The 23,213-nt window shown below is 39.5% G+C and overlaps 1 protein-coding gene and 1 pseudogene across 1 annotated transcript in view; both read right to left on the bottom strand.

Moving 5' to 3' along the window:
- The window catches only part of ADGB (androglobin), a 135,833-nt gene that overhangs the window by 3,906 nt on the left and 108,714 nt on the right, over positions 1-23,213 (bottom strand). Inside the window, exons 30-33 of the mRNA XM_029945518.1 lie at positions 22,861-23,033; positions 9,078-9,254; positions 8,231-8,333; positions 5,263-5,472 (exon numbers count right to left, since the gene is read on the bottom strand). Coding sequence (XP_029801378.1) covers positions 5,263-5,472; positions 8,231-8,333; positions 9,078-9,254; positions 22,861-23,033 — 663 coding nt within the window. The remainder of the gene's footprint in view (positions 1-5,262; positions 5,473-8,230; positions 8,334-9,077; positions 9,255-22,860; positions 23,034-23,213) is intronic.
- Positions 11,881-13,877, bottom strand: LOC115296402 (annotated as a pseudogene).

Genomic DNA, 23,213 nt, shown 5'->3' with positions numbered 1-23,213 from the left:
ACAGTAGTATACTTCAAGAAACTTGTAGATCCAGTGGCGTGGGTAACATACACCAGGTACAAACCAAGTTAGCAGGAGATCTCTACCCCAGAGACCCATATGTACCTGTGAGAACAGACTTAAACGATAGACTTAGAGTCTAAAATATTAACCACTCAACCTTCCCAAGACATTTAATCTCTTTTTAAAAAATTTCTGGAGTGTAATTTACATGCCATAAAATCCACCCATTTTAAAACAGTAATTCCATATGGTTCAGTAAGTTTACAGAGTTGCACCAAAACTCAGTCTCAAAACATTTCCATTCTCCACATAGATCTCCTGTGCTTTTTCCTGCACCTCTCTATTCTCACCTCAAGTCCTGGGCAAACATCCCTGGACTTTGTCACTATAGATTTGCCTTTTCTGGACATTCCATATAACTAGGAATGATAAAATTACATCTAACTTTTTAAGAAACTGACAAATTATAGTGTTTTCATTATTGTTAGCTTAATAAGAAATTCTGAAATTATGGAGTAAAGATCCTCCCTTTTGGTTCTTTATCAAAATTATTTTGGTCATTCTGGGTCTTTTGCATTTTCAAATAGATTTTAAGATCAAGTTGTCAAATTCTATAAAATGTCTACTAGAATTTTGACAGACATTATACTGAATTTGTAGATCAATTTGGGAAGAATTTCTGTCTTACTATATCGAGTTTTCTAGTCCAAAGCATGGACATCTTCCCTCTTTAAAATTTTTAAAAATTTCCTTTAGTGACGTTTTGTGGTTTTCAGTAGACAAGTCTTACACTTTTGTTAAATTTGTTCCCATACATTTGTTCCTAATGTTACTGTGAATGAAATTGTCTTAATTTTTTGATTGCTCATTGATAATATGTAGAAACAAAAAAATTGTATATTAATTGTGTATCTTGTATTTTTTATTTAGTTGTATGCTTTCAGAATTTTAAAATATTTATTTTTAATTTTTTAAATGTTTGTTTATTTTTGAGAGAGGGACAGAGTATGAGTAGGGAGGAGCAGAAAGAGAGAGGGAGACACAGATTCTGAAACAGGCTTCAGGCTCTGAGCTGTCAGCACAAACCCCAACACGGGGTTCGAACTTGGGACCAGCAAGATCATGACATAGACTACAATGGGACCCTTAACTGACTGAGTCACCCAAACATCCCTAAAATGTTTTTTAATTAATTATTTTCAGTTTATTATTGCTTTTTGGGAGAGGATATGTCAAATCCTCACTTTGCCATGCAAAAGGTCTCATGCCCATTTAATTTTGCTTTTTACATGTGGTTGCCTTCAGCAATGTTGTAAAGTGCTTCATGTATAACAACTTGTAAACAGTGATCACTCATTCTGAAATGTAGTCTAATGTAAGCCTTTAAAAACATTTAAAAATAATATCCAAATTAATGTTTCATTTTTCCAAAAATACATGAAGACATGGTCCATGTGAAAAAACAGATATCCCAACTCTACTCCATTATTAAAACATAAAATCAACCATGTGTTTTATTTTATAATATTAAATAAAATGATCCTAAAGAATTAACATCGTACAATGTTTTTTAGAAACCAGTAGTGAGGGGCACCTGGGTGGCTCAGTCGGTTAAGTGTCTGACTATGACTCAGGTCATGAGCTCATGGTTTGTGAGTTCAAGTCCTGCATTGGCCTCTGTGCTAACAGCTCAGAGACTGGAGCCTGCTTCGGATTCTGTGTCTCTGTCTCTCTGCCCCTTCCCACTTGTGCTCTGTCTCTCTCTTTCTCAAAAAAAAATGAATAAACATTAAAAAAAAAGAATGCAATGGCCAGTAAACTTTTTCATTGTAATTATTATGAGATCTTAGGTTTCTAAACTTTATTTGCTTTTCTTATGAGCATACCTACTTATGCTGCATATATTTTTGGCATTTCAAACGTGATGTTGTTTCTATAAGACACCAACTCTGCTGACTTTGACTGGAAAGAAAATACTTTCTGATTAATTAGATGTTTGTGTTCTCTTACATCCTGCCAAATAACATACAATTAAACAGAAGAAACTGTGGGAAAGGGGTAGAAAAGATTAACCTTCATATTCTTCTACAAAACTCTGTTGTGTCAGAATAGGGTGTGAATGTACTATGACAGTCTTGTACCTCTAGAAAAGGACAGAGTGTGTGTGTGTGTGTGTGTGTGTGTGTGTGTGTGTGTATGTACCATTCTTTGTCTCCAAACTGACCTTCTATGGGATAAGTTCCGAAAGTGAGAATATTTACTTAGAAGTATCTTTATAGCAATCTGTCATCACTGGTCATTTTACTACATTTTTCAAAAGTTTCAGCTTCCAACAGACTGGGGGAGAAAACTTACTTTATCATAGGTAGTCTGAGAATCATTGTTTAAGACCTAGTGATTGTGACGCCTGGCGGAAAAATTTGGGAATAAAAACTGAGATCACCTGCAACCTTCGGAAGAGGAATTTTCTAGAGGCTCCCAGAGATCAAAGGGAATTTGAAAGCAATGTTTATATTCTTGACCTTGATGATGCCTTTGGTATTGAGGAAGAATGTCTAGGACTAAAATTCATCATGACCTCATTTCCATGCCCTCTGGTACTATGAAGGAAATTATTTTAAGTTGCCTATTGTATGAAAATAGAAAGTGACAAGAATAAGGTAGTTTTCTGGGAATCACAAGTGCCTATAGGTGTGTCGAGGCCAGATCACCCAAAGCTCTACTGGGATCTGTAATCTCCTATGGGTGATGCTTCCCCGGGAGTGAGGGTCAATATGGCTGACACGCCAACAGCAGAGCCAGGAACACCACATGCAGTTTCAGAGAATGCTGGACGGCCGGACCCATGCTTCTCTAACAGGGTACCTTCTACAACCCCAGTCCCCGGGGTACATGGCAGTGTATCAGTGCTCTAGGAGGTGCTGGAGATACAAAAGCACACCTCTTCTCAGAGGGAGAGAGGGTCAGTTTTTCTGGATAGTGTGATTACATTTATATTTTATTGTATATATTTTTTCATATTATTATAGTATACACGATATATTATTTATATTCAATAAAAATTATAATTAAACACATTTAAGAATGTTTGGGAGAAATTTTTCTTGAGGACAGGCTGCTCTGACCTCAGTCCTCCACCCCTGCCCACGTTTACCTTTTCTCCCTGTTTCCTGCCCCCTCTTTTCTGCCCAAAAGTACACTCTTTCATGGGAGGTGAGCTTTAGTACAAAGGTGTGAAGACTCTGCCGGCCAAAAGTGTGAAGACCTGAGGAGCAGGAGAGCCGACACTAAAGCAGCCCTTCACAACACGGGTCAGGGGCTCTGAGTGAAAAATGAAAGCGGGGAGCCTGGGTGGCTCAGTCGGTTACGTGTCCGACTCTTGATTTTGGCTTAGTCTTGATCTTGCAGTTCCTGAGTTCCAGCCCCACATCATGCTCTGTGCTGGCAGTGCAGAGCCTGCTTGCAGTTCTCTCTCTGCCTCTCTCTCTATGCCTCTCCCCTGATTTTTCTTAAAAAAAAAAAAAATTAAATCTGTACCATGACTATGGGACATGGTACCTGAGGCTGGTGTGAAGAATCATGATTACATTCAATTTTTGCAACTTAAAAAAATTACCTTATCAGCGTATAAACAGTTTTACCTCAGAATTTAGTTATATTTTCATTTCACTGGTCTCTTACCAACTGTGGGGAGAAATTTGCCTTCTGGGAAAGGTCACGTGTGAAATTGCAAGAACTAGGGTTTGAGTCCTGATTCACTACAAACTGTTTCAGCTTCCTGCTCTGGGGTGAGGCATTTATTAACATTTATTAACATTGATTTTGAAGCAGAGATAGCAGTATATAGTTTGTCTAGTTCATGGAGACTTTAACGAGATAATATATGAAAAACCACTCTACGAATTAAATATTAATATAGAGTGATAAATACTATTCTAATAAGCTTTAGTGTTACATCATGTATGTTATTGTTTTTATTAAACAAGTGCTTACTTTCAAAATACTGGCTCAAAAATCAAATCTCTTGTAACTATAGTAAAACCCCTTTGAATGTTGGAATTTTCTTCTTCCCCATGGAAATCTTTCCAGGACATGTTTTAACGTTAAACAGTTTTTAATTTTAAACTTCTCAGAAAGGCTTAGCCATTTTGAGAAGAGAACCATTGTTATTGTTTCTGAGGATGCGTTCTTCCAAAATATCTTTCTCTCCTGCCTGGGTTCTGAATTCGTAGAGAAATAAAGAGCAAGATTGTACTACTGTTATAGGTATAATTGGAGGAAGTAGCTGGATGTGAAAGGCAAAGCAGCCAGGGTCACGGAATTTTAAAGACAGTTGACCCTTGCAGCCCCCTCAGTCACAGGTAGTAGTTCCAATGCAGGGACCAGCAGGGGACACAGGATCCCCTATGAGAACCCCAATTTACTGTTTCAACCACATAAGACACTTAGTCCCTTAGCAACAGAAAATCTAGAAGTTGCTTAGAGGAAATCCTTCCTCATGGAGGCCAGTATGGAAAGACATTTCTCTGTAAAACCTTCAATCAAGGACTTACATTCATTTTATTTTTTATTTTCTTTAAACTTTATGCATTTATCTTGAAAGAAAGAGAGTGCCAACCAGAGAGGGACAAAGAGAGAAGGAGAGAGAATCGTAAGCAGGCTCCTCACTGTCAGTCCAGAGCCCGGTGCAGGGCTGGAACAGGAAAACTGAGATCATGACCTGAACTGAAATCAAGAGTCAGACGTTTAACTGACTAAACCACCCAGGTGCCCTGGATTTACATTCATTTTACTGACTAAATGTGAATCCTCATTATATAGAAATGAACCAGATTAGTGTGACTTGTACACCCCTGAAAATTCCTCCCCTTCAAAATTTCAGGACCCAGATATTTAAAATCTGTCATAAAAGTTATAAAGAAAATCTACCATGTAGCATATCATCAATCAACAAAAAAGATCCATGTTTAGCGACATTGACATATGTGGTCACTGCAATTTTGTTTTTAGTATTTGTAGACAGAAAAATATACAAAAGTTTACCTGCTACGTTTGTTGGCCCCCTTCTATCTCCAAGATAACTAGTTAGTAATGAGGTCCTTGAGCAGAGGATCAGCTCTGACAAGCAAAATGAAGACCTATACATCCAAAATACATATTGTTCTATGTTCCCGCCTTAGACATCATGTATGTTTGTGCCTCTTCCAGCATTTTTATTCCCAAGTGTGTCTTTGGCTCACAAACGAGAATAATACTTACTGATATTTTCCTTCCGCACCGTCTGTTCCTCCTTCCCTGCTGAAGATGTCCCTCCACTTTCACCCATCACCGATTTTGACAAGTCCCTGAAGCTCCTGGTCATCTGCCACTTCCTCCACAGTATATTCCCCAACAGCTGGATATCTTTGCCCTCTGAAGTCCCGTCACTCTTTGCATCTGGCTCTTTTATGGCAGTTGCAGATGTTTGAACTACAAGACGACACGTGCATTACTGAAAAACAAAACTTGCACTACGAAAGCATATGCAAAAAGTAACTGGCTAAGTGGGAGCACAGATTTGGAGCAGACTTGAAAGATTTGCCGCCTCTAAGGAGAGCACTAGCAAAAACAATCATTGGTCCCTCAGAAAACTTTGTCAATGGCCCAGGCAACCTGTGGGTCTCGTAGCTGCCTCAGGATATGTAAACATTACATAAAAATAGAGGCTTTTTGGAGGTGAGACCTTACAAATGGAAATGGGATCTCTGAGCCACTGAGGCCACTGCGTGGGGGCCCTGGAGGAAATACAGCCTGCCTTGTGGGGGAAACGCCTGTGAAGGGGATTCTCATCTTTGAGGAGGGGACCCCTGCATGCAAGCACTTGTCTAAAGTTTTCTTAAAATAGAGCAGAGGAGAAGTATTGCTTGTGAATTAGGAAAGTTTTCCCTTTACACTATAATTCTACTCTCACTGTTCTAAATCGTTATGTCTAGGAAAAACCATGTAAAAACTATCACAATTCCACACTATGCAGACATTTCCCCTCTATTTATTAATTGCAGATAATTTAATTGACATTATATTCCACTTTGAATAAAAGGTGCTTAAAAATAGGGAGAAATGTTGAAATAAGTACACTTAAAAACAATCTTAAAATGGAAACACCCTTAGAGCAAAACTGATTAAGAAAAAAGAGATTAAAATAACATTTATTCCAGGAAGTTTAACTTAGATGAAATAGACAAATTTCCTATAAAACAGAACTTAGGAATCCTGACACAAGAAGCATAGATCAGCTTAATAGTGAGGACTATGAAGTATATACTGTATGAATCCAAATATAGGAAGTTCAAGAACAGGCAAAGTCAATACATGGTAACAGAGGTCAGACAAGGAGTTACCTTGAGGAAAGAAATGGTTGAGGGAAGGAAAGGAGGAAGAGTCTGGGGATGTATCTGTGTGTTTTACATCTTGATCTGAATGGTGGTTCCTGAGTGTATGCATATGTAAAAATGTATCCAGTTATATAATCAGTATTTGTGCCTTTACTGCACGTATGTTGTAGGACAAGTTCAGGCTCGTCAGAGTCTTGTTCTCTACTAGTCCTTGTCCTTGGCTTGAATCCTAGTTTTAGCAAGAATCCTGCTAGACTAGTTTATCTAGAATTGCACCCTCACCCCCTCAACCCCCTACCTTGACATCCTGCCTGGATATCCAGTCCAGCTCCTCTGTTCTTCTACCTTTCGTACTTAACCAAGTTTTTCTGGGTCAGTGTCCACCCACTACCTGCCTATTTGCTATGAATCTCCACTTCTCCCTGTTGTATTCAAAGTTGAGTTCAATGTCTCTGTCTCCTGCTGCAACAGTCTTGACTCCTGTTGAACAACCTTAAATGGCCTCTCTTGCCATTTCCAGCAAGTGTCCAGGGAAACATTTTTCTTTTACATATAACTTAATACAACATTGAAAAAAATAATAAAATCTAATTAAACAATACAATTTAAAATAACAAAATCATAGAATCGTAATGAAACCTATTCACCCTTGTATTCTTAATATGACATTAAGCTTTAACACTTAGAAAAGGGAGTACTCTAGCAGTTGGAAATATTTCAAATCCCAACTCCATCACATTCTAGATGTGTGACTTAGGAGGAGTAAGACGATTCCGATGTTGGTCTCTGTCTATAAAATGGGAATAGCAGCGTCTACCTCATAGTTGCTGTAGGTTAAAATGAGATCAACAAAAAGTGATGTGAAGAGTGTTCTTAAGAAAACAAAATCAGGATGACAGGTGTTATTTATATTCCTTATATGAAAAGTTAAGAAGCATTGTTGTCTTTATAACAATTATTGAATGATACTTGTAATGATGTGACCATGGAAAGGCATGATTTGGGATGCGAATGCCTTCAGCCTCTCTGGGTGTCCCAGTGAGGCTGTAGGGTCAGCCAGGTTTTTGTGAGAAGGCACTCGGGGTCATGGGGAGTGGTTTGCAAGATGGCTCTGTCTCTGGGTATCTTGTGAACCTAACAAATTACAGAGCAAATTACTCAGGGCCTGTGTTCTTTTTGGTACTTTGAAAATAATATTATAGATCAGTGGATTCATCTAAGTATCAAGTGAAATAATTAGTATTTTCAGTTGCAGGCCCATGGCAATCACTCAGAAAAACAGTTTTATATTATCACTATTATTTATAGTGATTATTACTAGAAACGTACCAGATTAACAGCAGCAGGTCTGCCGTCCAGTTTACATACCGCTACTGTTGGATTATTTTGCATTCTTATTTCTGGTTTCATCTTTCCTTTGTTTGTTTGTGTGTTTGAGAGAGAGGGAGGGAAAAAGCACATGCAAGCTGGCAAGGAGCAGAGGCAGAGTAGGAGAGAGAATCCCGAGCAGGCTCCACGCTCAGACAGAGCCTGACACAGGGCTCAGTCTCACTTCCCTGGATCATGACCTAAGCGGAAATCAAGAGTGGGATGCTTAACTGACTGAGCCACGCAGGCGCCCCTGGGTTTCCTCTTTTCTGAAATGGAGAAAACCTGGGAAGAAAAGTAAACATATGCTAAAGAGAAAATCTTCCACAATCAGTTTTCCTACAGGATTGTACATGACCTTTTCACAATCCTATAGGGAAACAGCTTCTCCAGTGCTTTCCTTTTACCAAGCATGATGCCCTCTCTTTTAAGCGGTGCAAGGAACAGCCTTGTGCTCTGAGGTAGTGGAGGCAGGGTGCACTGACCTTCCTCTGGTGCTTTAGTTTGGCTTTCGGACACAGGCACACCATCAGCTTCCGGAATTTTCTTAACGAACCGGCTGAGGTAATGCAGGCGAGCCTGGGAAGCCTAAAGAACAAACACTATCAACAAACAGTATCAGCAACAATATATTAACAATACATGAAAGAAACAGGAAAATGTGAATAAATTCAGCAGTTGGAACTAGTGTAGCTCTTATCACATATGCTCAAATTCTGAACTATCCATAATTTTGACAGTTATTTTTGAAACAGTTACTTTTGAGAAGCAGCAGTCCTACGGTGAATATACTAGTCATGCAGTCTTAGATCTAGTTGTTCCTGAACCTTTTTTTAATTTGGCCTAATAACCCTGAGTTGGGACATGAAACACATATAAGTAATAATGGTTCACTAGGACAATGATTCTTACATAAAATACAGTGGTGGGGGTAAGTTATGAAGAATGTATATCCCACATGCTCTTTATCCAGTCAAGGTTGTTCAAAGTACATGAAAGGACATATTAAACACCTTTGTGCTTTCTTACTTTGCGTGTGAAGGACAGACATGGATACAGCCCACACTGTGTGGAAGGATCAGGGAACCCATGGATTGGGCCAGGAAGTGGTACCATTATGGGCTTTGCTTTTATGACTCGTCTGGTACCAGTCATCTGCGTAACACTTCACAAGGTGTTCAGATGTGGTCTTAACATTTAGTTAGTCAGTGTCTAACAAAATTCTGGATATGACTCTAAAGGAAACATTGTGTGGTTTCACACTGTGGCTCTTCCTTCAGACCAATGCCTGGGAATGAAAAGGTAAGGAACAACTTTTCAAACTCAAGTGACCTTGATAGCCCTTCCAGGCTCAGTCATTTCCCAGGCTTGCTTCATGGCTCGGATTTCGTCTGCTCGTTCCGTATCTTTTTTCACTTCAAAACCATCTGCTTCGCTGTGCTCAGTGACCAACCTCAAGATCCAGTGGGGTTTATTTGGGTCTTCTTGTTGAGAGTGAACTGTGGACATCTGATAAATAACATACAAACCTTTGGGTCAGATGTTTTCTCCATTCAAAAGGGTCTGAATTTTACCCTATGATCCATAATTTCACTACTAAGTATTTACCCAAGAGAAATGAAAACATGTTCACAAAAATACTTGGACGAGAACATTCATTACACCTTACTCTTAAGAGCCAAAAAAAGGAAACAATATAAATGTCTATCAGTTGATGAATAAACAAATTATCATCTCTCCATATGATTGAATACTACTTAAGAGTAAAGAGTATTTGGGACATCTGGGTGGTTTAGTCAGTTATGCATCCGACTTCAGCTCAGATCATGATCTCACAGTCCGTGAGTTTGAGCCCCACATTGGGCTCTGTGCTGACAACTCAGAGCCTGGAGCCTGCTTTGGATTCTGTGTCTCCTTCTCTCTCTGCACCTCCCCCACTTGCACTCTGTTTCTCTCTTTTTCATCAATAAACATTAAAAAATTAAATAAATAAATAAAAAGTAATAAACTACAGATGTATACCACAATGTAGATGAATCTCACAGATAGACATCCTTCTCAGATAATGAGGCTGAGCAGAAAGAAATACATCTTGTATGATTAGTGTGTATGAAATACCAGAACAGTCAAAACTGCTCCCTGGGATGAGGTATAAAGATGACAGAGTCTGTTGCAAAGAGATTTGAGGGATTTCCAAGCTTATGGAAATGGCCTGTACTTTTACTCCTTGATAGAGATGTGCTATAGATAGATTACAGGGTGAATGCACTTGTCAAAATTCATTGACTTGTACAATTAAGATGATTGCATTTCACCACATGCAAAGTTTACATATAAGCTATAGACAGAAAATTCTAAATTACATTCAAGGTTACACAGTATCTCTTTCCAAACCTGAGGGCAGGGATGGTCGGGTCCATCATTTCCAGGTGTAGATGTACTGGATTTACAGTCATTATGAAAGTTAACATTTTGATATTTCACAGGATCATTTTCATGAACCATAGACTAGGAGTAGATTGATACAGGGCTTGAAATGTCTAGATAAGTGGGGCTTGTTGGTGAGAGTCTGGTCGGGAGAGAGGCTTGAATCGGACATGGTTACTAGCACTTTACATGACTGAGACACTGTCAGTTACCCAGGTTAAATAATATAGGAGGGAAACAGGGATCACTAGGGACACTTAATAAAGTTTTTGTGGTAGTTTGCTTTCAATATTACAAAAAAATCCTGCTTTACTACAATGTTCCCCTAATATTTGGATGAAACCCTAAATCTCAAAACTGGAAATTCTTTTATTTCTTCTTTTTACAATACAGTATACAGGATTTTATCATCTTTTATATCACTTGATAGATGAGTTTATCAGAAACTTCTCTGGGACCAGGAAAGGGAGTATTATGAAGTATTAAGGGGTGGGTGGACCATGTCTTATGAGTTTACGGATTGAGTTAAGCTCATTTGTTTAAAAGTTCAATAACTTACTTCATTGATAATAAGAATGTTTTCTCAGTGAGTTCAAATAATTGAGTTCATAACACTGAATTATAAATTGAAGCTACATTTTACCAAGCTAACACACAGCATTGTCTTCAAGTTTCAAGGGAAAAAAGTAGTTGATTGAAACCAATTCACCTATGTTTTTTAAATAAACAATGTTAAAATAAGCTAATTTTATTTAATTTTTTTAAATATTTATTTTTTGGAGAGTGCAAAGAAGAGAGGGGCAGAGAGATGGGGACAGAGGATCTGAAGTGACCTCTGGGCTGACTGTCAGATAGGCTGACAGCAGTGAGCTGATGTGGGGCTTGAACTCAAGAACCATGAGATTATGACCTGACCCAAAGTCAGACACTCAACCAACTGAGTCACCCAGGTGCCCCCAAATAAGCTCATTTTAAAAATAAACCTGTATCTGGTCCTCTTATATTTCAAATATAGTAATCCCATTAAAAAAATGCTTTTATTCATTTTTGAGAGACAGAGTGTGAGCAGGGGAGAGGCAGAGAGAGAGGGAGACAGAGAATCTAAAGCAGGCTCCAGGCTCTGAGCTGTCATCACTGAGCCCGATGCAGGGCTCGAACTCATTACCTGTGAGATCATGACCTGAGCCAAAGTTAGATGCTCAACTGACTAAGCCCTTGATAGAGAAACATCCCCTTTTCTCTATCCATTTAGATATTACAATAAAAGACACCATTTGGATTGTAAACTGTATCTAGTGAAAAAATAATGTAAACTTAAGAAATTAGTTTTTCCACACAAAATAAAATCAATGATCAAATAAATACAACCTGATCATGGTGACTAAGGTGAAAATACAAAGTATAATATAATAGTTTCCAGTTTCTGGTTTGGCACATGCATTAATACATTTTCAAACAGGAAACATTATAACCACAGTGTCTCCTAAAACCAACTAGCATGATATTAAGATTCCTAAAGCTTAGTTATTAATATCTTAAAAACCTAAGTCCCATAAGAATTCTGTAGCCAAGCTTACACTTTTTGCTGTGCAAACTGAACCAAGCACTGTCTTTTCCAGGATTCCCCAGAATTCATGAGTATCTCAAAGTTAACTCAGACCAGATCCCACACTTCCTTATTAAATGGTAGATCTTCTGAACAAGCTTTTCATTTTCCAGAATATATGGATACATTTATCACAATTTCAAATAGAAGGCCACTGTCCATGTCAGTTTTTAGTTTTATACAATCATCAGTTTTCTGCACAATTGCTTTTCCTTGACTTAATATTTTTTCAAGCTTGTAAATTTTTTCTTCAATTCTTTTTTTCTTCAACGCTTCCCACCTGTAGCTGATTCAGCTTTTCATCTTGACTTTCATCTAGAGGTATGTTTTGACATGTTGTGGGGCTAAATTTAAAGTAGGTGTCATGGAGCACCTGGGCGGCTCCGTTGGCTGAGCCACCGATCATGATTTCGGCTCAGGTCATGGTCTCATGGTCATGAGGTCCAGCCCCACATTGGGCGCGGTGCTGACAGTGAGGAGTCTGCTTGGTATTCTCCCTCTCTCTCTGCCTCTCCCCTTCCTCACTCTCTCAAAATAAGTAAATAAACTTAAAACAAAAAGATTCTTCCTCTGCCTCACTCTCTCTCTTTCTCAAAAAATAAAATAAAATAGGTGCCAGGAAGTAGTAAATCATCAAGTGCTATATGGACTTCTGTATCTGTAGCACTTTTTATGGCATTAGACAGCTTGGTTTTCTGGCTTGTGTATGTTGTGGTGTTTCTCACATCTGTTTTATAATCTCCAACGCCTTGGGACACTATAGGCGCTAATGGAACATCTGGCCAAAGACGTTTACACCACCACGTTTATGCTCAGAGACAAACCACCTTGATGAAAATCGTTTCCCAAATGCACACTTCTCAAAGTAGCCAGGAGCAGCAGATGAGGCTCAGAAGGCCTCCCACATTTTATAGCGACGGCTTCCCAAATCGTGAGAGCTGACTCCAGGAACGTGATCGTAGCTTGTGCACATAAACACGTTCGGCGTATCCCGTTTATCATGGTGCTGCCTGCAGCCACCTCAGGATGTGCAGGATTTCTTGCTCTTTCAATCGTTTGTGCATATTTCATTCCAATCTTAAACATATTTTGCCACATCTGACTCATAAAATGCATGGCTCTGACTCATTTGACTGCTTTAACCATGACATTTAGTGAAAACACAGGAATACTAAATTTTGATAAAGCTCCTCACATTCATCCAGGGCCCTGTGAGTTAACACCAACAGGAAAGCTCATGTGGCACCTGCGTTTACACCTCAAATGCAGTCACAGGGCTGAGGAACTGATTTCTAAGTAAGTTCAACTAATTTTTGAAGCATCTAAAAGTGCTCCTCTACCATCAGTGGTGAGACTCTGGACACCTCTTCCTTTCACTGGATTCAGGTAGCTAATTAAGGCCTAACGTGCACCATTCTTGTCTCCTTTGTAATAAACATGGACTAATTCATTCCATGGAAGCCATTTCTCTTTCCTCAGGAAATTCTAGTAGGTGAAAAGTGCGTTCTTCAACCCTATTAATGCAGAACTTTGGGCCAGTTGTTCTTAGTGTTTGGACTAAAGCTTGGGTTCAATGCTTAATATTCACCCTTGCAATCTTTTCTTGCTGAGGAGATAAATTCTTCTTCTCTTCTGCTTTTTTGACTTTGCCATAGCCCACTCAGCTTTAATCACCTGTTTTTGTTCTTCTGACTCTTCTGACTGAATCATACTTTGATTTGGGGGTAAGTCCACCATATAACCAGCTATCAAGCTTCTAGACCTTCAGTGGGATAAGGAAATAAGTTAGCAGTACTTTGTTTGGTATACACTGGAAGAGTGTCAGCTGTCTCCGTGGGGCTTGAAGACTTGTTTGGAGTGTATAAAGAAGATTCTGAGCACAGCGTCTGTCAGTCAGGATGCCAGGACACGGAGAACCAGATCTTTCTTCTCCAATGTTTTTGTCTTCAATTTCTGATTTATCCTAGAAATGTTTATGTTCCTTTTTTGAGGCATTTCCCCCTCAACATTTGAAGTATGAATTAACAGGATTTGACAAAAATTAGAATGACTTCAAATTTTGCGGTTATACCATTTGTGTAATAAAAGGCTTTACTCATCATGACTTTTCTTTTCTGGAAAACTATTTTCTGCTGATTGAGCATTATCAAAGATTTTTAACCAGCCACCAACTGATACTTTAAAAAAATACACTAGAGAGGGAGGAGCCAAGATGGCAGAGAGGAAGGGAGGTCTGTAAACTTCGTCTGCCCCATCTATTGAACTGAGAAGGACATTACTCTCATCTGCAAGAGTGGAAGGAGAAAATACAGACTCCAGAAAGAAGACAACCTCAAAGATGCCTGAGTGAGTGCGAACTGGGGAGATTGGAAAATGGGCCAGCCCAAACAGGGCAGGGGAGGTGGGAGCCCCAGCCCAACGCAGGGAACATGCACAGAGACTCTGAGAGACAAAAGGAAGAGAAAGAGAAACTGAACACGCTCATAGTACTGTCTCTAGAGAAGAGATAAAGAACGTTTAACCCCACTCAGAGAGAAAAACTCTCACTCCATATATAACTGCTGGGCAGCCCAAATCCGGAACCTGGGTGGCACAAGGGAAAAAACAGCCCCCACTCAGGCGGGATCCCGGCAGGGAGCTGGCGGCCTCCGAGGTGGCCCTGGGGGTGCGCCCTTTGGCCTCAGCTGCAGGAGCAGCAGGAGCACACACCTCATTTCCACAGCGCATCTTGCCTCCAGCATTGGCCGCGTGAATCCTGAATCCTGGGTGCCAACAGGGGAAAAAATAGCCCCCATCCTTATGCGATCCCGGCAAGGACTTGGTGGAGGGCGGGGTGTGCACTTCAGCTGTGGCTGTGGGGAGCCCGCAGCTCATTTCAGCCAGAGCCCGGCGCCTCAGGCAGCAGCAGCATGAATCCGGGCAGCCAGTGCTAAGAGAAACAGCTCCCTCCCCCTACCCGATCGGGATCCCTGCTGGGAGTTGGCAGCAGTGTCTGTGAGGGCGTGTATTTCACCTCCTAGAGCACACCTTGCCTCTGGCAACGATAGTGCAAATCCCTGCTGGCACCTAAAGAAACTGCTCCCTACCCCTACGAGATCCTAAGAAGCCAGCTGCCAAAGCAATAACATCTCATCTGTGGTAGCCTAAAAGTTTATGGGCTAGGATTTTGAAACAAGGTGGACCTGGAAAATACAGCTTGACTCAGCTGTGGCACAAGGGGATCAGACTCATTAGAGTGACCTGCAGCACATAGTTCCAGCGGAGCTTGGGGCGCCACCATTCATCCTCCACAACCACCATGGCAGGGCCTCTGAGAGCAGCCCCGAGACCTACGTACACCAAACCATGCCTGTCCATGACGGGGAGCTGCTGCTTTTTAGTTTTTCATTTTTTTGTACTTATTTTTTATTTTTATTACCTTTTTTACGTTAAATTTTTTTTTTAATTTTTACTCCTTATTTTCCTTTCTCCCTCTTTTTTTTCCTTCCTCTTGCCATCCAGATATATCTCCTGTATCTCATCCTTATCTCTCCCCTCGACTGGTTATACACTTATAGACTATACATTGTCCTTTGCTGTCTCTGTCCCCCTTTACTTTTTTCTCTTCTGTTCTTCTCTTTCCTCTCCCTTTTCTTTTCTTTCATTCCCCCTTTTAATGAGTTTGTTTGTTTGATTTGTCTGTGCATGTGCATGCTTCTGTTCCCTGTGTGTTTGTCTCTTTCCCTTCTCAGGGCTACCCCTAGAAACAACAACAAAGTGTGCATGACAGTGAGTCCCAAATATCGCTGAGTAGGGAAATAAAACAATCAAAGGCACAACAAGAGAAACTGAGAGTCACCATTAAAAGAATATTTCCTGAAATGACAAGCCCTGGACAGTCAATAAGCCTTCTTTAACAGAGCAATACTAACAGGTGCACAGTGCACAATGAGCTTTTTAAACTGACAAGAGAGAGAAAACTAGCCAAAATGACAAAACGAAGGAACTCCCCTCTGAAGAATCTCCAGGAAGAAGTCATAGCCACAGAACTGCTCATAACAAATCTAAACAACATACCTGAACAAGAACTTAAAAAACTTGTCATAAAATTAATTGCTAGGGTTGAAAAAAGCATCAGAAAAGCAACTGAGACAATGATTTGGAACTTTGAAAATAGGTGTGACGAGTTAAAGAAAAGGCTATAAATGAGGTGAATAATAAAATGGAGGCAGCCAGCTCAAAGATTGAAGAGGCAGAGAAAAGACTAGGTGAATTAGAAGATATAGTTATATCAAAAGATGAAGCTGAAAAAAAAAAGAGAGAGAGAAATTGATCCAGGAGCAGGAGAGGAGAGTTCGAGACCTGAGTGATAGAATCAAACAGAACAACATCCATATCATAGGAATTCCTGAGGAAGAAAGAGAGAAAGGTCCTGAAGGGATACTAGACCAAATTATAACTGAGATTTCCCCAATCTGGGAAAAGAAATAGACATTCAAATTCAAGAGGCACAAAGAACCCCCTTAAGACATAATTTGAATAGACCTTCGGCATGACATATCACAGTGAAACTGGCAAAATATAAAGATAAAGAGAGAATTCTGAAAGCAGCTAAGGATAAAAGGGCCCTAACATAAAAAGGGAAACCTATCAGAATGGTTACAGACCTATCTAATGAAACTTGGCAGGACAGGAAAGAATGGCAGGAAATCTTCAATGTGACCAAGAGGAAAAACATGTAACCAAGAATCCTTTATCCAGCAAGTCTGTCATTCAAAATAGAAGGAGAGATAAAGGTGTTCCCAAATTAACAAAAATTGAGGGAATTCATGACCTCCAAACCAACCCTACAAGAAATCCTAAGAGGGACTCTATGAGGGAAATATTGCAAAGAATACAAGGTGCCAGAGACACCACTATAAACATGAATTCTATGGAGAACACATTGACTCTGAACCCACATTTTTCAATAATAACACTGAATGTAAGTGGACTGCATGCTCCAACCAAACGACACAGGGTAGCAGAATGGATAAAAAAACCAAAACCTATCTATTTGCTGTCTACAAGAGACTCATTTTAGACCTGAAGATACCTTCAGGTTGAAAGTAAAGGAATGGAGAAATATCTGTCATGAGACTGGAAGCCAAAAGAAAGCCAGAGTAGCCATACTTATGTCAGACAAACTGGACTTTAAAGTAAAGGCAGTAACAAGAGATGAAGAAGGACATTATGTAATAATTACAGGGTCTCTCCATCAGGAAGAGCTAACAATTATAAACATCTATGCACCCAATTTGGAAGCATCCAAATACATAAAACAATTAATAACAGACAGAAACAATCTTATTGGTAAGAATGTGCTAATTGCAGGGGACTTTAATACTCCACTGATAACAATGGATAGATCAACCAGACAGAAAATCAGTTTAGAAACAATGGACCTGAATGACACATTGGAACAAATGGAATTGATAGATATATTTAGAACTCTGCATCCTGAAGTTAGGAAATTCATCTTCTTTTCGAGTGCACATGGCACATTCTCCAAGATAGATCACATACTGGGGCATAAAGCAGCCCTCCATAAGTATAAACGAATAGAGATCATACCATGCACACTTTCAGATCACAATGCTACGAAACTTGAAATTGACCACAGGAAAAAGTCTGGAAAACCTCCAAAAATGTGAAGGTTAAATACCACCCTACTAAAGAATGATTGGGCTAATCAGGCAATTAGAGAAGAAATTAAAAAATATGCAGAAACAAATGAAAACTACAATACAACAATCCAAAATCTCTGGGACACAGCAAAGGCAGTCGTAACAAAAAAGTATATTGCAATCCAGGCCTAATTCATCAAACTAGAAAAAGTGCAAATTCAAAATCTAACAGAGCACCTACTGGAACTATAAGGGAAGCAGCAAAAACACCCCAAACCCTCCAGAAGAAAAGAAATAATAAAGATCAGGGCAGAAATAAACAATATAGAATCCAAAAGAACAGTCGAGCAGATCAATGAAACCAAGAGTTGGTTTGTTGAAAAATAAACAAAATCGATAAACCTCTAGCCAGGCTCCTTAGAAAGAAAAGACAGAGCACCCATATAGACAAAAACATGAATGAAAAAGGATCTATTACCACCAATCCCTTAGAAATACAAGCAATCATCAGAGATTACTATGAAAAATTATATGCCAACAAACTGGACAACACAGAAGAAATGGACAAATTCCTAAATACACATGCATTACCAAAATTCAAACAGGAAGAGATAGAAAGCATAAATAGACCGTTAACCAGTGAAGAAATTGAATCCGTTATCAAAAAATCTCCCAATGAATAAGAGCCAAGGGCCAGATGGCTTCCCAGGGGAATTCTACCGGACATTTAAAGCAAACCTAATACCCATTCTTCTCAAACTATTCCGAAAAATAGAAATAGAAGGAAAATTTCCAAACTCATTCTACGAAGCCAGCATCACCTTGATACCCAAATCAGACAGAGACCCAGCCAAAAAAGAGAACTACAGACCAATATCCTTAATGAATACAGATGCAAAAATACTCAACAAGATACTGGCAAATAGAATTCAACAGCATATAAAAAGAATTATCCATCATGATCAAGTGGGATTCATTCCTGGGTTACAGGGCTGGTTCAATATTCACAAATCCATCAATGTAATCCATCACATTAACAAAAGAAAGAATAAAAACCATATGATCCTGTCGATAGATGCAGAAAAAGCATTTGACAAAATACAGCACCCTTTCTTAATAAAAACCCTTGAGAAAAATCGGAATATAAGGAACTTGTCTAAACATTATAAAAGCAGTTTATGAAAAGCCCACAGCTAATATCATCCTCAATGGGGAAAAACTGAGAGCTTTCCCCCAGAGATCAGGAACACGACAGGGGTGTCCATTTTCACCACTGTTTAACATAGTGTTGGAAGTCCTAGCATCAACAATCAGACAACAAAAGGAAATAAAAGGCATCAGAATTGGCAAAGAAGAAGTCAAACTTTCACTTTTCAAGTTGCAGGGTACAAAATCAATGTACAGAAATCAGTTGCATTCCTATACACTAATAATGAAGAAGTAGAAAGAGAAATCAAGAAACTGATCCCGTTCACAATTGCATGAAAAACCAAAAAATACCTAGGAATAAACCTAACCAAGGATGTAAAAGACCTATATGATGAAAAATATAGAAAACTTATGAAAGAGATTGAAGAAGACACCAAGAAATGGAAAAACATTCCCTGTTCATGGATCAGAAGAATAAACATTGTGAAAATGTCATTACTACCCAAAAGCAATCTACACATTCAATGGAATCCCCATCAAAATTGCACGAGCGTTCTTCTCAAAGTTAGAATAAGCTATCCTCAAATTCGTTTGGAACCACAAATGACCCTGAATAGCCAAAGTTATATTGAAGAAGAAAACCAAAATGGGAGGCATCACAATTCCAGACTTTAGCCTCTACTACAAAGCTGTCATCATTAAGACAGTATGGTATTGGCACAAAAACAGACACATAGACCAATGGAATAGAATAGAGAACCCAGAACTTGGCCCACAAATGTACGGGCAATTAATTTTTGACAAAGTAGGAAAGATTATCCGATGGAAAAAAGACTGCCTCTTTAGCAGGTGGTGCTGGGAGAACTGACAGCAACATGCAGAAGAATGAAACTAGACCACTTCCTTACACCATACACAAAAATAAACTCAAAATGGCTAAAGGATCTGAATGTGAGACAGGAAACCATCAAAACCCTTGAGGAGAAGGTAGGAAACAACCTCCTTGACCTCAACTGCAGCAATTTCCTACTCAACACATCCCCAAAAGCAAGGGAAATGAGCACAAAAATGAACTCTTGGGATCTCATCAAGATAAAAAGCTTCTGCAAGGCAAAGGAAACAATCAAGAAAACTGATAGGCAACCAATAGAATGGGAAAAGTAGTTGCAAATGACATATCAGATAAAGGGCTAATATCCAAAATCTACAAGGAACTCACCAAACTCCACACTCAAAACACAAATAACCCAGTGAAGAAATGGGCAGAAGACATGGGCAGACACTTCTCCAAAGAGGACATCCAGATGGCCTACAGGCACATGAAATGATGCTCAACATCACTCATCATCAGGGAAACACAAAGCAAAACCACACTGAGATACCACCTCATGCCAGTCAGAGTGGCTAAAATGTACAAATCAAGAGACTATGGATGCTGGCAAGGGTGTGGAGGGCATCCTCCTACACTGTTGGTGGCAATGTAAACTGGTGCAGCCGCTCTGGAAAACAGTGTGGAGGTTTCTCAAAAAACTATCCATAGAACTCCCCTATGACCCAGAAATAGTGCTTTTAGGGATTTACTGAAGGGATACAGAAGTGCAGATATATAGTGGCACTTTCTGCAATAGCCAAATCATGGAAAGAGCCTAAATGTCCATCACCTGATCAAGAAGATGTAGTATATGTATACAATGGAGTACTACATGGCAATGAGAAAGAATGAAATATGGCCATTTGTAGCAAGGTGTATGGACCTCAATGGTGTCATGGTAAGCGAAATAAGTCAGGTGGAGAAGGACAGATACCATATGTTTGCACTCATAGGTCTAACAGGAGAACAGGAGAAACCTAATGGGGGACCATGGGGAGGGGAAGAGAGAAAGAGAGTTGGGAAGAGACAGGGACGCAAAACTTGAGAGACTATTGAATACTGAATACGAACCGAGGGTTGATGGGGGAAGGAGAGGGGAAAAAGAGGTGGTAGTAAGGGAGGAGGGCACTTGTGGGGAAGAGCACTGGGTGTTATATGGGAACCAATTTGACAATAAACTATTTTTAAAAATTTTTAAATAAAATACACTTCGAAAAAAAAAAAGAAAGAAACATTCACTTATATTATTTACTTAGCTAAAGTCTGTACAATGATAGAACTTACCAATCTTGAAGGATGGGATTCAATTGTCTTATCTATTGACAGCTTTCCTTCGAATATTTTTTATTATTATTTTAGAGAGAAAGAATGCACATGAGTGAGGGAGAGGGACGGGGTGGGGGGAGACAGAGAGAGAGAGAGAGAGAGAGAGAGAGAGAGAGAGAGAATCTGAAGCAGGCTCCACATTCAGCATGGAGCCCGACATGGGGCTCAATCCCACGACCCTGGGTTTATTACCTGACTTGACCTGAAATCAAAAGGTGGACACTCAAACCCACTGAGCCACCAAGATGCCCCTACCTTCTAATTTCAATAATAGATAATGAGTACTACTATCAAGTAAAAAAAAGATTAGGTTTATTTGGTTATTAAAAAAATAATAAAAAAAACACACTAGAATGCTGCTTACCTGAGCTAAATGTGAAATTATTTCATTCTGATTGCCAAAAACAGCCTCTGAAACAAGCTCCAAAGTACTTTTAAAAATAGGACATACAGACTCTCCCTTTTGTAAGTCCCTTGGGAGAAGAAGTGCTAAGGTTTGAAATTCCACTATGTAAACTATGGGTGCTTGAAGAATAGAGGGACTCACCGCAAGAATCTCCTTCACGTGTGGCCATTTATGTCTTATTTTGCTTGGATGCACACCGCTCTGTAGATTGATGTGACTTGTCCTGTTAGCACATGAAAGGCAGCCGCACTCCCCCTCCCCCAGCTTCTTTCCTTGTGGGCTGCAAGTTGCAACTGATCCAGCAGCAGCAGCGATTTGTCTTTTCCCAGCACTGACACCACCTAGGGCCAGCTTTGCATCAGCTGAGTCCCAACATAAAAGGAAGAGCAACAGCCCGGGGGTCACCTGGTCATTTCCATTCCAGCCCCAGCAGAGGCCACGTTAACCTTTACTTCACGAGGTTTCCAAGAGTGGACTCCAACTAAGAAATTAAGTCTTGGCAATTCAAGTGGACAGGGTTTTCCACTGCTGAGTGTGGGACAGCTGATCATTAGCTTTCCTAGTCTGTTCATTTCCCTTTCTTGTCCTTTGCTGGTGGTCTCAACATCCTATTCAGTTGATTCAGTGGCAAACTTGAGAGAGAGCGTTTGTTCCTTCTTGTTCCTTACCATCCACTTGGGATTAAGAACTATGTACACGATCTTTCTGATAGTTCCTTTTGGTCCTCTTCTTCCTTTCTTACCTGTACCTGATACACCTTACCCTCTCTTGCCTGGACCACTGCAGTACCTTCCTAGATGATTTTCCCCATCTCCAGTCTTTTCGCCTTTGAAAGTACACCTTTAAAAGTCACTAAGGTATCTGAAATGTAAACCTGATCATGTCAATACTTTTATTTTTTTTAACCCTCCTCCCGTCCTACATTTACCCTGGCTTAGTCTATACAGTGATACCAATGTTCAGAAGATTTTGTCCTCATGGGTATTTTGAGTTTAGTGTTTTTTAAATAACCTGAATTTGAGTATATTTAGGCCTGTGCTTGTATTTCTCAACTTTGTCCCACTTACCCCTCATCATTGTAGTTACGTAACTGGCCCTAAAGGAATTTGGAATCATGATCTCTGGGCTATAGACAGAGTCCCAGCCTCCTAAGCAGAATGAAAGGCCTTCCTCCTTCTAACCCTTCCTCACCCCTCCAGCCCCCTCTCTCAAACTTTAATGCTAAAGAAAAAAAAAAAAGGCAGACTCTGTTAGATTTCACCTTAGAATTCCTTTGCTCATTGACTCAGGTCAAGATTTGGCTGCTCTAGAAGAAAGAGGCTAGAATAAGTACTTCTTCTTTCTAAGTACCACTTCACATGCAATATCTAACATTAAAACTCTGTTTACCTTTAGTCTCCTCTGTTAGACTGTAAAGTAGGGACTATATAATAATCACATTAGAAGCCCAATGCCCCAAAGCCGTGTCTTATAGACATGCATGTCTTAAAATTTTGATTAGTGCCTTTTTACACTAAACTAGGGAAAGCAACTTGCAGAAGGTGACCAAGAAATTTCCTTAAGGTATCAGGATGGTTGCTAGAATCAAGGAGATGGAATTATTCCGTTTTTCCTCAGTTTAGTCAAGTAAAGACCCAATGAATCTACATTTATTAAGTGACTCCAATAAAAAAAATCACACCCACCTGAGGCTCGAAGCGAGGCGCTTGTTTTTCTTTGGCTATTTTGTCTTTCTCAGAGAACTTTTCTTTGCCTTTTCTTGTTGTTTTGGAAGTTCCTGAAGATTTTTGCCCTTCACTAATAGTATGGGAATCGGGGCTTCCTAAGGTAATTAATTCCTCATGTTTCTCTCCATGAGCTAAAGAGACATAAAAAATGGAAACCATGAGTCATAACAACAAAGTCATGTCATGTTGGAAAAGGGGAACAAATCAGGAAAAAGGTGTTCTCTTAAGCAGTTTGGATTTCCTTTCTTTTTTAAAACAATAATTTATAAAGATCTGTGTGACTCTCTTTTACAAAATTGAGAGATAATTTA

Source organism: Suricata suricatta, chromosome 7, assembly GCF_006229205.1.
Source record: "Suricata suricatta isolate VVHF042 chromosome 7, meerkat_22Aug2017_6uvM2_HiC, whole genome shotgun sequence".
Lineage (NCBI taxonomy): Eukaryota > Metazoa > Chordata > Mammalia > Carnivora > Herpestidae > Suricata > Suricata suricatta.
The sequence above is the reverse complement of the archived record's forward strand: the minus strand, read 5'-3'. Positions and strand labels throughout refer to the sequence as shown.